The sequence below is a fragment of the Oncorhynchus gorbuscha genome, linkage group LG14 (genome assembly GCF_021184085.1).
Source record: "Oncorhynchus gorbuscha isolate QuinsamMale2020 ecotype Even-year linkage group LG14, OgorEven_v1.0, whole genome shotgun sequence".
NCBI classification, from domain to species: domain Eukaryota; kingdom Metazoa; phylum Chordata; class Actinopteri; order Salmoniformes; family Salmonidae; genus Oncorhynchus; species Oncorhynchus gorbuscha.
Genome location: NC_060186.1, coordinates 38582320 through 38597558, shown reverse-complemented (window position 1 = coordinate 38597558; position 15239 = coordinate 38582320). Strand labels below are relative to the sequence as shown.

At 40.6% G+C, this 15239-nt stretch overlaps 1 protein-coding gene across 2 annotated transcripts in view; it reads left to right on the top strand.

Annotated features, from left to right (window-relative positions):
- Positions 1-392: 392 nt before the first annotated feature.
- The window catches only part of LOC123994902 (titin-like), a 35978-nt gene continuing 21131 nt past the window's right edge, over positions 393-15239 (top strand). For both annotated transcript variants that reach the window (XM_046297993.1, XM_046297994.1), the window contains exons 1-9: positions 393-651; positions 3065-3307; positions 4450-4616; positions 5150-5184; positions 7317-7366; positions 7586-7698; positions 11134-11283; positions 12234-12292; positions 12954-12974. In XM_046297993.1, coding sequence (XP_046153949.1) covers positions 579-651; positions 3065-3307; positions 4450-4616; positions 5150-5184; positions 7317-7366; positions 7586-7698; positions 11134-11283; positions 12234-12292; positions 12954-12974 — 911 coding nt within the window. In that variant the 5' untranslated portion in view covers positions 393-578. The remainder of the gene's footprint in view (positions 652-3064; positions 3308-4449; positions 4617-5149; positions 5185-7316; positions 7367-7585; positions 7699-11133; positions 11284-12233; positions 12293-12953; positions 12975-15239) is intronic.

The window sequence follows — 15239 nt, the reverse complement described above, 5'->3', positions numbered from 1 at the left end:
AGTTGGGTTCCAAGTAAGCTTAAAGAGGACAGTAGGGATCTGGGTGACATAGTGAGTAGTTGATGGGGTAAGGAGGTAAGGGGTGGGGGGGGGGGGTATCAGGTGAGGCTGGGAGTGGACGTGGAGGATGAGGTGGGCAGGAGTGCCAGAGGGTGGCAGGCAGGTTGACAGATGCTTCCACCAAGAAAGTCCCTAACAGGATGACGCTGGGGCTGTAGGGCCCATGGGGTAAAGACGGATTATGTCTGAGCAGTAGATAAACAGATTATTCCCGAAACAGTGTCTGCTTTTTTTAACCCTGTCCCTCTTGTCGCACTTCGAGCGAGTCCACTATCCCTAGTTGGACCCAGAGAGCTTGCCTAGTTCCATGCCATGTCTATCAGATGCCACCCTCGAATTCTCACTATCTGCCGGGAAGCAAGTCAAAGCCTTAGCCTAAATGACCAGCCTCCTACATGCGGAATCGATAGACACCCTGATACTAAATGATCCCAAGGACTGTATTAGCACCACATGAGATAAACTCCGCACCTGGATTTTTTTTCTTATTCTAACTTTGCAAACAAAACGGTTCCGTTATGCCTTGGAAATGTGGACTCATTATTACGCTGTCCCTGGTCCTCTTCACTCTCCACGCCACTGCAATTAAAGGTAAGCTTCCAGCTCCATTTGAGTTCACAGAGCCATAAACCTTAAGTACCTGAAGGGCACTACACTTCAGCCGTTTTTATGGGATCTCGCTGCTTTAGATATCAAATGTCACACCCCTTATACAGTGGGTTAAGTCATTTCAGTTTCATAGCTAGGACGATTTGACATTTTGGACATTGCGTGTGGAACTTTACAACGGCAATCTGCAAGATTACTTTAAGGGTAATTGGGTGTAACCAAGCATTAGAATGATCCAAAATGAGCTTTCTATCTTTACCACTGGTATATCACTGCTACCATTGAAGCTCTGACACAGAGGCCTACTGATTACGCTGATTATACTGATTCAACTGCAATATGTTTGCGCAATACTACTCCCAGCCTTGCGTTTGAAACGCATGTAAGAGATACTGCACCTTGTAAGGAGTGAATATGGCAGCAAGGAAGCCAGAATACGATGGTGAATATGGCCGGCGTGACAGGAATATGACGGGCAGGATGAGCAGGTTGCATAATGGTGGCATAGCAACAGGTTGTAGGCTTGTAGTTCTACAACATCTCATTAGAGTATCTACTATACATACAGTGCTTCCCATCCTGATACTGGTGAGTTTTCCTAAGAGGTGAGCGTCACAACCTCTTTGAACTTTTGGCATTGTTTGAACAATTTAGAGCTCATTGTGGTTGCATAACCAGCTGGCACTAACTTGGTGACGTAATAATGGCTTGGAAGATAAAATTGTTTTAAGGCTATAGAGACAAAGGGTCAAATTTAACATTAGACAAATTAATGTCTGTTTATTGTAGTTTGATTGTGCCGTGATCACGGTTCTACACTATAACAGCAGAAATGTCTAAATATGTAGGCTAATAGAGTGTGGACCATGGCGGTATCCATACCAGTACCCACAACTTGATATCCACACAAAGTGCTCAGTATTTGTTGTTGTCATATCAAAGAAGACAGATGTTTTCTTGTAGTATGAAAGACACACACGCGCAGGACGAAAGGCTGTTTCAAGGTCTTAAAGAATTAGTCAACTTGTAAATATTTGCAATGAAAGGAAGTGACTCAATTTCGAATATCCACCCATGACCAGTCACAATCATTTTCCGACTCATGTTGATCCTTCATTTCATGGATCTTTCCTGTCTGTGTACGACATGGAAATCTACTGGCAACATTTAAATTAAGACTGCGGTGGTCTCTGTTTCCTTGGTGATGAGTGCAAATCTGAAAAGGCTACGTTCTTTCATGGTCAGGGGATGTAAACATTACTCAGCTAGCACATTTAGTTCCTTTGAAGTTGTGGAAATTTATGTTTTTGGTTTCACAGTGGTTGTGGGAATGAAGCCATAGGTTTCCTGACTGGTAAAACTGAACGTTTTTTAAACGTTATGAGAACAATAGTGAACATTTTGCCTGTTCTGGGAAGCCTATTTTTAGGTGGCAGAGACTTTCTGAGAAGCTTTTGGTCTGGTTCCTTGAAGGTTTTCCTGGGAGGTTTTATTAACACTTTTTTTGATAACTTCCTTAAAACTTTCACGGAATGCTTCATTAAGAGTTGCGATAACACTGCTAGCTTATTTGGGGAATTTGAACCCCAAGCACATATGGAAATGAATTTCCTTAGGCATTAATGCAATCACATTTTTTGTTTGTTATTGTGATCCGGTATGAGTGAGATTCAAACCTAGAATCTTCTGTTCTCTAGAACGGAACGGATATGTTTTTAAATAACATTCTTAGAACATTCTATGAACGTTAACAAAGTTTTCCTGTGGTTTTTCGGGAATGTTTTCTTCATGTCCTCAGGAACAATTTGAGAAAGCTTCTTTGAATAGAACCATGAGTAAATCTGTATGAAAATGTTACGGTGAAGTACTGAAATTCCTACAGAAGAACGTTGTTTCTTAACGTTTTTGGAACAATTTGAGAACATGACTTCAAATAAAACCATGAGCAAACCGGTAGGAAACATGCTGAAGTACTGCATTTTTTTTTCCAAGTTCCTTAAATGTGCTGAGAATGTTCCAAAGCCAAGCAACTATCCTGCACCATTCCCACGCTCTGACCAAACTCTAAGAAACATACGGTTCTCAGAACGCTTTGTGCTAGCTGGGATACTTTCTGCTGATAAGTTGAGAATTTCCCTCCCGCCACTACAGTAGAATTCTTCTCTCTCACAGCTGAAAGATCAGTCAATTATGTAATTGTATCACAAATAGAAGCCAGAGACATGGTTGAATATTGTATGCATTGATATAACAGAACTATTTCAGGATAGCCATAAGATAAAATGTTGCTTTTCAACACAGGCTTTTCAAACATCGTACAGTACATTATACAATTTGACACATCTTGTAAATATCATGTTTTGAATGTATTTTTCCTTTTATCTTGCCTTTGCAGAGAGGAATAATCGGGGCTCTTTGCAGAGAGGAGTAATCGGGACAGAAACAGAAGCCATCAATTCTATGCACTTGGTTGAACTTCTGAAAACGACCAAACAAAACTCTAATGTCAGAACGATATTTGACCTGGAAAAGCATCGGAGGAAGCGGTCCGCAGTCTTTCACTCTGGAGTGAGAGTCTGTCCTCAGGAGACCATCAATGAGGTCATTGCCAGCCATCAAGCCTACTACAGGCTCAGAGGTATGGGCCTCTCGTTCATTACAGACAATCATTACATTTATGTCATCAAATGCTATCATGTTGGCTATTGCAGGGTGATATGTTTAGTGTCCAGCTCTTCTGCCCCGGAGGGCATGAGTTGAGGCTCTGCCTGCTGCGTGGTGTGTAAAGCCTCCACTCAAAACTGAATCGTGAAGGTTGTGGTATGCACCAGTGATAAACGTCTCAATTAGTATAGATTGTGGACCATAGCAGTGCCCAGAAATACCTACAACTTGATATCCAGGTGTGCACCAGAGAGAACATGTTGATAAGTCTACAGTCTACAGTAGACAGTGAGGAGAACTGAAGACTGGGAAGCAGAATAACAACAAAGTAATCCAGGGAGAGTACTCACAGCTTCACCCTGAGGCAGCATGCAATACAAAAGCAGTGCACTATATAGGCAATAGGTTGCCATTTGGGACTTATTCGCTGCCTTTTAAAAACATAAAAGCACACCTTTGGGAATAGGAATTCCATTTTTTCCCCCCACAGGTTTTTGTAAAGATGATAAAAGAGCAGACTTTTATCTTTTCACCAGACATAAGACTTTGTGTCTATTCTACAACTCTTTTCGTGCTGAGAGTCTCAAAATAGTTGGATTGAAGGATAAGAACAAACTGAATGATTGCAGCAATAGTCTTGAATTCATTTCACATTTGAAAGGGTAACCAATCTGATAGCGCTGGGCCATTCTGAGGGGAGGATGGAGGATGGAGTGGGGAACTTGGCTAAGGACAGGTCAGGGGGGAAAAAAATCTGAATTGAGTCGTTCATCATGAGAACCATCGGTGTGTTCTCTTGACAAGATAAAGCCGCCGTTCTCCCAGCTTTTATCTCACTACCGTTGAACCCTCGTGTGTCTGAAAACAATCTGCTTTGTTTAGAGTTGTTTTTTCTTTGAGACATCTCTATCACCCCCCAAATGGCACCCTATTCCCTTTATAGTGTACTACTTTTCTTGACCAGGAACAATAGGGCTTTGGTCAAAAGTGGTGCACAATATAGGGAATAGGGTGCCATTTGGGATGTACACTTGGACTTTATGTGGATCTCTATCTATTGGTCGAAGTGCTGAGGATCTTTCATTCTCACCGGAAGACTGTTTTGTCTTTGGTCAGTTTGTCAGGAGGCTGTGTGGGAGGCCTTCCGGATCTTCTTTGACAGGATCCCTGTCACTACAGAGTACACAACATGGGTTCACACATGTCAACACGAGTCTCTGTGTCTCGCTGACCTGGCCACTAACTTCAGCAACTCAGAGGAGCACATGAGTATGGTGTACAGGGTGAGGAACCAACAACACATGCCTTCCTTTTATGTTTTGTAGCAGTGAGACCAATAATTACTTTAATTATTTGAATGAGCATATGCACGTCTTTACTGAGGGTAAAACCATGTTCAATGGCAATGGCCAATGGGTGAATTTATGATATCATGTGAAATCCATTTATTTTAGTACATTTCCTCAGGAAACAACAGCATTGTTTGTTGCACAATAGCCACAGGGAAAGGAATTGTAGGAACCTGTCTTTCCTCTCAGTATTAATTACATATCAGTCTCTTGAGTGAAGGGGAAACATATCCTTGTTATATTGCTCCCATTAATACACAAAACAGCATCATATTAATCACTAGTCTAGTCAATTTGGTTAATTTACATCTATATGAGTTTATAAAATGCATGTATATTTGCAGACAGCACTCCCAAGTTTCAGTGATACTTTATATGCTACACAGTTTCGATGTATTATGTTATTGGTTTAAAGTCCAGATGATGTGTATGACTGATGTGGTGATGTGATTTTTCTACTTTCGTAGAGGATGAATCTGCGAGACGAGAGGCAGTCGACCGGGTAAGGCTTAGAGACAAAGGCAGTATGCCGCCTGCTGTCTGCTGATAGATGTCAACGGTGCTTCTTTCTCACACACACTGCAGCCCTCTTGAGTCCGGCTTTTTGAATTTAACCTGCCATATAATTCCAGCACTCCATGTGGTCCATGGGCCAGGGGGGTCGGTCAGGCTCACTTGGGGTGACGATGTCTAATAGGGATTCTCCTGGAGGTTTATGTCCCTAGAGTTGGAAAATGTGTGATAGCATTGCAGCAATGACAGCTTTCTGTGTGTTGTCACTCATCCATCACGTTCACATTTCCCATATGGATTTGACCCTATGACAAACAATGTCAACAAGTTATTGCTCACGTATACCCCATAATTACATTGAGGGTTTATATACATATCATAATAAAACATTTTATTTTTGGGGAAGTCAGGGGTGAATTCGGTGGGGGGTAGGGTGGGGGCTGACATTTTTCAATTGTGATAAAGGGGGCCCTGGAGGAAAAAGGTTGGGAACCCCTGATCTAGAGTACATATCTGAATGACCTGTATAAATTGCTTTAAAAAGGACACATTGATAAATTTGTACTTTGTTGTAATATAACTTTGAAAGCACCACCTACAACTATTGTTTAAAAATAGCCCATACTGTGCCATTGCCATTAGAATGTAGGAAGCTTGGCCATAGAAGGTGGTGGGGCAGTTCTGTTTTTGAATTGTAACTTTGGTGATAGAACCAAACACACATACAGCTGGAACATGGTTTTAAACACATTTATAGATAAAGTACAGAGCCATTAACCCCACAGAAGCCTTTTCCCAATATGGCCGCAAAACAACTCAATGGGGTCTTATCGGATCAATTTCACATGATCAAACCAGCGTTAAACACCATAGTGCCTTCCAAGCTCAACATTTTTCAATGCTAATTTATGGCATTGAGAAAACAGAAAGGTGTCAAATAATTTTGTTGCAAACATCCTTTCTTAATTTAAAAGTAATCCTAGAAGTACAACAGTTCCAGTTTTTGTTGTAATCAGTTACATGTGACAGATTTATTGTAATCCGTTTAGTCCCCAACCCTGGCCTCAACAGGCCCAACATTGGATGTTTCTACATAGTAATGGAATGTAAGGGGCAGGTCTATAGTCTCCATAATGAAAACACTGAATAGGATAACAGTGTATATCATTTTAATCAGCCCACATCAATTCATATTTACTTGTACATATACATTTTTACATCTTTGAAGATGAAATATTGCAATTAAGGCTTGATAAATATTATGACCACAATTGTGTGAATAATTTAACATCTTTATAGCTGGCAGACGGTCACACACCTGGCTCATTTGGTTGTGTATTCTACATCACTATGAATACTTTAAGATATTATTGGGCATACTACAATTACATTTCATACAAGTATGTAAATCCGAAATTGATCCAATACGACCCAATTGAGGTGTTTGGTGGTCATTGGAAAAAAGGCTTCTGTGGGGAATCCTGTGATTTTATAACCCTGTTCTACATTTACTGTGTGTGTGTGTGCAATTTGGTGGCTCTATCCCCAAAGTTACAACTCAAAAACATAGCTGCCCCACAGCTAAGCTCAGAACATTCTAATGTCAATGGCACAATATGGCCTATTTTTAAACAATAGTTGTAGGTGGTGCTTTCAAAGTTGGTTATATTATTTATAATTTGAAAGGTCATTTCATCACCTTTTAGAAACACTTGGCAACATAGTTTAAAATGTATCAGGGTTTCTTTTTTAAAGCAATTCATACAGGTAATTCAGATATTTACCCTAGAGGTCAAAGTCCATATCACGTGACATAATTACCATAAATGACCAAGTATTTACCCAGGTTGTTACTATATGCTGTACAGTACATCTGCTTTGGTATACTGTACAAGTACATGCACTCGTGTATGGTGCCGCTGGTTGAATTCCATTGTATTCTTAAAACAGGTGGAGAGCTTGTGCATTGCCATGGTAATTATCTTGTAAAGTAATTGGGGGATAAGTGCTTGTTGTCAAATGCTGTTTTTCACAAACCATTAGCTTAACCACTCACAGCTGGGCTATTATGGACAAACATTCATCATTCATTATTCGTATGATCTACTCTTTCACCTGCAGAGCAGAAGCAGCCGCAACCACAGCAGCACCAGAGGTCACTGGGATAGCAGGTATGGCAGGACACTTTATCAAAATGCACATATCAATAGTTAATCAATGATTTTATAAATCTGCCTTGAATATACAGTATGTTTGTCTTGCATATAGTATAATTAGATTGTAATGATCTGTTTAGGGAAAAACCAAAACAGCTTAAATGAACAGATTTGTATTCCTGCACAAACGTTTTGGGTATGAGCCCTTCTTCATGACATCAATGATCCGTTTAGGTCCAGAAGAGACCCGGACTGCTGCACCAGAACCACCCACTCCCGTGACCAGTGATTCCAGTGTCCCTGATGCTCCTGATGATACAGTGGAAGAAGAAACCGCTGCTGAGGAGGTAAACGCCATTGACAGTATTCACACCCCTTGACTTTTTCCACATGTTGTATGTACTCTAGAAAGACTCACAGCTGTTATTGCTGCCAAAGATGATTCTAACATGTATTGACTCAGGGGTGTGAGTCGTTCTGGGTAAGTCTAAGAGTATTGCACATCTGGATTGTACAATATTTGCACATTATTCTTCAAGCTCTGTCAAGTTGGTTGTTGATTATTGCTAGACAGCCGTTTTCAAATCTTGCCAGCGGAAAGTATTCAGACACCTATTATTATTAATTGTTCCACATTTTGTTAAGCCTTATTTCATTTTTTTTTGCAAATGTATAAAATATCAAAAACAGAAATACCTTATTTACATAAGTATTTAGACCCTCCACTATGAGACTCGCAATTGAGCTCAGGTGCATCCTGTTTCCATTGATCATCCTTGAGATGTTTCTACATCTTGATTGGAGTCCACCTGTGATAAATTCAATTGATTGGACATGATTTGGAAAGGCACACACCTGTCTATATAAGGTCTCACAGTTGACTTTGCACGTCAGAGAAAAACCAAGCCATGAGGTTGAAGGAATTGTCCTTAGAGCTCCAAGACAGGATTGTGTTGAGACACTGATCTGGGGAAGGGTATCAAAACATGTCTGCAGCATTGAAGGTCCCCAAGAACACAGTGGCCTCCATCATTTTTAAATGGAAGACATTTGGAACCCCTAAGACTCTTCCTAGAGCTGGTGTAACAGATGTGAAACGGCTAGCTTAGTTAGCGGTGCGCGCTAAATAGCGTTTCAATCGGTTACGTCACTTGCTCTGAGACCTTGAAGTAGTAGTTCCCCTTGCTCTGCAAGGGCCGCGGCTTTTGTGGAGCGATGGGTAACGATGCTTCGTGGGTGACTGTTGTCGATGTGTGCAGAGGGTCCCTGGTTCGCGCCCGGGTATGGGGGAGGGGACGGACGTAAAGTTATTCTGTTACACTGGCCAAACTGAATAATCGCGGAAGAAGGGCCTTGGTCAGGGAGGTGACCAAGAACTCGTTGGTCACTCTGACAGAGCTCTCGAGGTCTTCCGTGGAGATGGGAGAACCTTCCAGAAAGACAACCATCTCTGCAGTGCTCCACCAATCAGGCCTTTATGGTAGAGTGGCCAGATGGAAGCCACTCCTCAGTAAAAAGACAGATGACCGCCCGCTTGGAGTTTGCCCAAAGGCATCTAACGACTCTCAGACCATGAGTAACAAGATTATCTGGTCTGATGAAACCAATATTGAACTCTTTGACCTGAATGCCAAACATCACATCTGGAGGAAACCTGGCAGCATCATGCTGTGGGGATGTTTTTCAATGACTGGAAGAATTGTCAGAATCGAGGCAAAGATGAACGGAGCAAAGTACAGAGAGATCCTTGATGAAAACCTGCTAGAGAGCGCTCAGGACCTCAGACTGGGGTGAAGGTTCATCTTCCAACAGGACAAAGACCCTAAGCACACAGACAGGACAATGCAAGAGTGGCTTTGGGACAAGTCTTTGAATGTCCTTGAATGGCCCAGCCAGAGCCCGGACTTGATCCCGATTGAATATCTCTGGAGAGACTTGAAAATAGCTGTGCAACAACGCTCCCTATCCAACCCTGACAGCCTTTTGAGAGAATCTGCAGAGAGGCATGCGAGAAACTCCCAAAATACAGGTGTGCCAAGCTTGTAGCGTCATACCTAAGACTTGATGCTGTAATCGCTGCCAAAAGTGCTTCAACAATGTACTGAGTAAAAGGTCTGAATACTTATGTAAATGTAATATTTCAGTTTTTTTATATTTTATAAATGTGCAAAACATTCATCATTATGGGGAATTGTGTGTAGATGGTAAGAAAAATATTGAATCCATTTTGAATTCAAGCTGTAACACAAAAAAATGTGTAATAAGTTTAAGGGGTATCAATAATTTCTGAAGGCACTGTAGCTTAGGCTAGATGTTAAGATTGCTAACAGCTTGCAGATTGGAAGGAAAGCTGACAGAATGTTTGCTTGTGGTTGCCCAGCCCAGCTGTTGCCTTGTATGTCTCAGACAGAGAGGGTGAGCTGATAGCTTTTAGACCATATGGCTAAATGTTATCATCAAATACACGATCTAACTGCTGTTCCTATTCATTAGGCAAAACCATTGTAGTGAAGTAATATGTATCATATGCATTTTATATACAGTATACCTTACATATGACCCATCATAAGACTAATATGCAATTAATATGACCAAAGTCTACTAAAACTAAATATCTGACTACATAAAGATGATTTAGCTTTTTTTGCAAGAGACTATAGTTGGGTTACAGTAATAAGCCATCGAGAAATGTCTGAGAATTGCCTAAGTCAGATATTTCATGACATTGTAAAACAGAATGAAATCCCACACAAGGCATAAAGCTTAAGTTACAAAACATGAACAAGCATTACAAGGCATTATTCTAGGCAGATATTTCATGAACATTGTAAAACAGAATGAAATCCCACACAAGGCATAAAGCTTAAGTTACAAAACATTAACTAGCATTACAAGGCATTATTCTAGGCATAAAGATGTCAGAGTTACAAAGCAAAGCATGAACAAAACAGGTCTACTCAGGCAGAAGGCCGAGCAGCCTACAAGAGAAACATGTCCAAACAACCTTTCTGTAGAGTGGATAACAGGAGCAAGTGAGAGAACTCAGTACTTCCATTCCATTTATACCAGATCTGAATCATTTGTGTTGAAAATCTGTTTTTTTGACAACCACAGACCAAACCAAAATGAATAAAACTAAGATATCCAATCAGATCGAACCAGCCAACATCCTCTAGGAAGGCGGTCACATCTATGTTTGATGACCTGAGGGGGTGGGCTGGGTATACTAGAGAGAAGACATCATTCCTGAGAGGACCAAAGAGATCCTTGCATACAGTGTCGTCAGAGTTCACTCTGACCATCTAGACTTACTACAGAGATCATACATCCATATAGATAGCATCAGTGTTCTCTTCAGGGTACAAGTTTCAGATACCAAACAAGCATCACTAACACACATTTCAATAGTTTATCCGCTGCATACTGTGTCACAGAGAGAGAGAAAGGCATTTTGGCCTCTTGATGGGGAAAGGATTGACAGGCCCTTGAGAATGTTCCCTGTGTTCCGGGGCCATTTGCCATGCAGACCCAGAGGTTACAGAGAGCACATATGTTAGGGCCGAGCCTACACCATAATAGCATAATGTTTTGCAAGGGAAAACTAAAATGGGTATTTCTTAAGTTCAGGTTGTCCCTCCCTATTTCAGTCTGTTTTCTTTCCTTTTGATGCTTAATGAATAGGACTTTTGGTCCCTAATCAATAGGGCTCTTTTGGTACCTAATCAATTGGGCTCTTTTGGTACCTAATGAATAGAACCCTGTTTTCATTCCACTATTTGTAGGACTCTGAGCTGCCCAACATTGTTCCAGAGAACCATGTGGAGGAGATAGTGGAGTTCAGCATTGACCTGGTGGACCCAGGCTACAGGGAACTACTGGATGACCCTGACTCCCCCCAATATGTTGACCTCTCTCAACACCTGCAAGACCAGGTGAGATAATAACCATTGCTGTCATTGTCAAGCCAAATAGAATGGAAAGGAGTGACAAGGAGTTGGCATGATGGGGCAAACGGACTGACACTCAGGCTAGTCGAGATACTGCACTGTAGATGGAAAGACTTATGGGAGGCCAGGCTCTGTAGTCTGTATACCCTCTTTATGTCCATCAGTAATGTAAATGTCCCTAAGACCAATGGGCTATCCCATTGAGGTACAGTTTATTTGGTGTCTTGATTTTTTTTTTTACATGTTTTTAATGTATGCACAGTGCCGCAAACAAAATGTACCATTGGAAATAAAGTCATTATCTTATAAAGTGTCACACGATCAACTAACAGATACTAACAGATACCTGATGCAGTAGAGTGTGATCTGTGACACGTTGCTACAAGTGCTCCTGTCCTCATGGGTTGTGGCCCTCTGAAGGGGTTCATGGTTAAAGATAATTATAGAATGCCACAGGATCATGAGTCAGAAGCAAGGAAAGCAGATTACTGAGTTGCAATTAATGGATTCTCAACCTGAATACACCATGGTTCAGTCCCGATCTCCACCCTTCTCCCGAAATATGCACTTGCACATTTTCTCCCATTGGATGTAACAATGGCGGAAATTCATTGGACTCTCAAAGCTGGGCACAGACGTCAATTCAATGTCTATTCCACGTTCGTTCAAAGAAATTTCATTGAAATGACGTGGAAACAACATTGATTCAACCAGTGTGTGCCCAGTGGCAAGTGTCTGCTAAATGTGAGTAAATAAAGGTAGAGATATATGAGTGTAAGTGTCCCGTTCATACATTCCTGACTTACAGTACTTTAGATATCCTCAGATTACATTATGGGAGCTGGTAACCAGTAACATTTGTGCCAACAGAAAATGGCATCATATTTGATTCTGTAATAAACTAGTTTAATTTAGTCCATCTTCTTTTTCAACAGATGCTCCATGTTTTTGACAAGCTCCCAGGATTTAAAGAGATCAGTGTTTTGGGAATCAGGTAAATCTGTGGCAGACATGAATAATCACATCTGGTGCTTTCGAGCTTAATTCCAACATTTTGGAGAGCTAATGGAAAAAGCAATAGATTAGGTGAGACAGATGAAAGCCAGGTGAAAGCTGGTAGCTCCACCAGTAGAAGTGAAGCACAGCCTCTCACTGCGCTGAGAAATTCCTCTCAGACTAAATGTATTTAATCGGACCTGAACCACGTGTTGATTTGGAATGGACTCTGGATTCATTTGAATACATAACAAGTCCATGCCCACCCAGCTGAAATGCAGTCAAATGCCAGGAACAGAAAATATTTTAGGGCCATCCAGCCATTCTGTCATGCTACAGGTGGTGCTCTTGGCTATGCTGACTGTAATAAGAATACTTTAGTCATTAGTGTGAACGACATGCATGCCAAAAATACATCTTTCCTTTGAAGGTCATTATAGCTTTACATTCAAATACAAAAGAATACATGTCACGAGTGAAAAGCACATGTTTGTGATGACACCCGACCAGCAATGAAGGGCGTTTTATTTCCTTTGAAGAGGATAAATCATTATGTCTCGTACTAATGGCTGAGAAGTCATTATATCACATACTAACGGCTGACAAGTCAATATATCACATACTAATGTCCTCTTTTCTTCCCTCTCTCCAAATCTTAGCGAGGCCCATGGGAGTGAAGGGTAATTGAATTACTGTGATGAGAGCCATCTTGAGTGGTAGCTGCAGTTTCCCTCTGTGTCTGTGCTTGTCCCTGCCAGTCTGCTGCTTCGCTCAGTGTGTATCCGGATCTATCGCAGGACGCAGGGAGAGAGGGATCAGATAACCTAAGAGTAAATCCATTTCAATTCAATCACTTTTTGACAGCATCCCTTTTTGATTGAAACAAAACTTTCTATACATGTTTGTCCATGGAAGAAGTGGTCAGAAAGTGACTTTTTGGACCTGAATATGCCAAAACATTCAGGAGATAGAGGTGCTCAAAGGTTACCCCTTTTTCATACCCCAACATACCACGAGACATCCATGTCTTCATCACATCTTCAACCTATGGTTGAGTTTCCATTTATAAAAACATTATCTAAAAATGGATAAACTACTGATTTTTTTTCATATTCGCATATGTTGTAGTTTAGACCTTACTTTACATCATCTGAGGTTTTTGTGTTGTGCCCGCAAATGTTTGAGACACAACATGCTTCTAATGACTTCTTTGTGGTTCTAATTACAACCACAAAGATGGCCCCTGGTCTACCCACCAGCGAATGTCAACTTAAATGGTCTATTCTATGATATATATTTCTATGATTTCAATAGGTTTCCTATGGAGAATTGAAAGTATAATTTAAAACAACAGATATTCCCATTCAAGTCAACCTTCTCTGATATGTGTGGATCTCCAACCATCTTCGTGGTACCGTTAGAAAGTTGACATTTGTATTTTATTCCCATTTTATTAGCCAAAACATGACACCCACCCTGGATTCAAGAGCATGTTGTGTCTCAACCGATGGCGGGCACAACACAAAAACCTCAGATTATGTCAAATAGGGTCTAAGCTACAACATATGTGAATATGAAATAAATAATATCAGCTTTAACATTGCAGATAGATTGTGGCTTCTATCAATGTAACTGTCTGTATAATTTCCAATCACTCATATATATTATTTTGATAATGAATGTTTAAGATTTATTTTTTTAATCCGAAATTATTATTATTTTAAATCAATAAATAATACAATGGTTTAACAACCCTGTTTGTAAGCTTTCTAATGATGTCAACCTCAACCATTTATATTTTCCATTAATGAAGACATGAATGTGGGGTATGCCAAATAGGTCAGCTTTCAGCATCTTTAGCGCCTGAATGTTTTGGCATTCAAGTCCAAAAAGTCACTTTCTGAGCACTTCTACGAATCACAAATATGTATGGAAGGTTTCGTTCAAATCAAAAGAGCTGCTTTAAAAAAGTGATTGAATTCAAATGGATTTTCCCCTAAACAAACAGCAACTCAGCAATAGAGAGTAATGGCGTCTTTTTGTAGGCACCAACTCACCAACAAAGCCTATGTCAAAATATAGTTTTTTTTATTAAGACCGAAAATAAGGTCTGTGGTAAACATAAACTTAGGAGATCATATATACGTTTTGTTCTATGCTATAATCTTCATCAGCTAACATCACTTTTTGTGAATTTTAAAGAATTTGTGAACTTTTAAAAAGTAATAGACTAAGGCTTCCTAATTCAAAGGTCATGTTAACTGACTGATGTTATCTCATAGAACAAAACATATAAGATCTCAGAAGCCTGTGTTAACCTCAGACCTTATTTTTGGCATTTATTCCAAAACTCTATTCTTTCTGCCCATTAGGAATGGCTGAACGAACCAGAGGTAAATCATTTCTGGTTTTTAGGACTTCAAGCAGGCGAGCTCTATTACTCGGCTGTTTGTGCACTGCAGCCATGATGGGTCAATACATCAACCAGGGACATTGTTGAGAAATGGCGACCAAAGTCAGCTGAAACTGGGACTCATTTTTCTCCCCTTCTGTAGCTCATTTATACTTTGTGATTTTGGCAACGAAGCCCTCTATCTACTTCCCCAGAATCAGATGAACTCGTGGGTACCATTTGTATGTCTCTGTGTCCAGTATGAAGGAAGTTAGAGGTACTGTATTTTTGTGAGCCAATGCTAAGTAGCATTAGCACATTGACTGGAAGTCCATGGGTATCTGCTAGCATGCTAGTAACATACCAGTAGATTTCCAGTCCTTAAACTAATGCTAGTTAGCAATTTCTCTAGCGCTACTTCCTTCAAACTGCATGAAGACATAAAAATGATATCCACGAGTTCATCTGACTCTGGGAAGTAGATAGAGGGCCTCGTTGCCAAAATCACAAAGTATCCCTCCCTCATAGGCTTCTTCATCTTAGGATGGAAGGC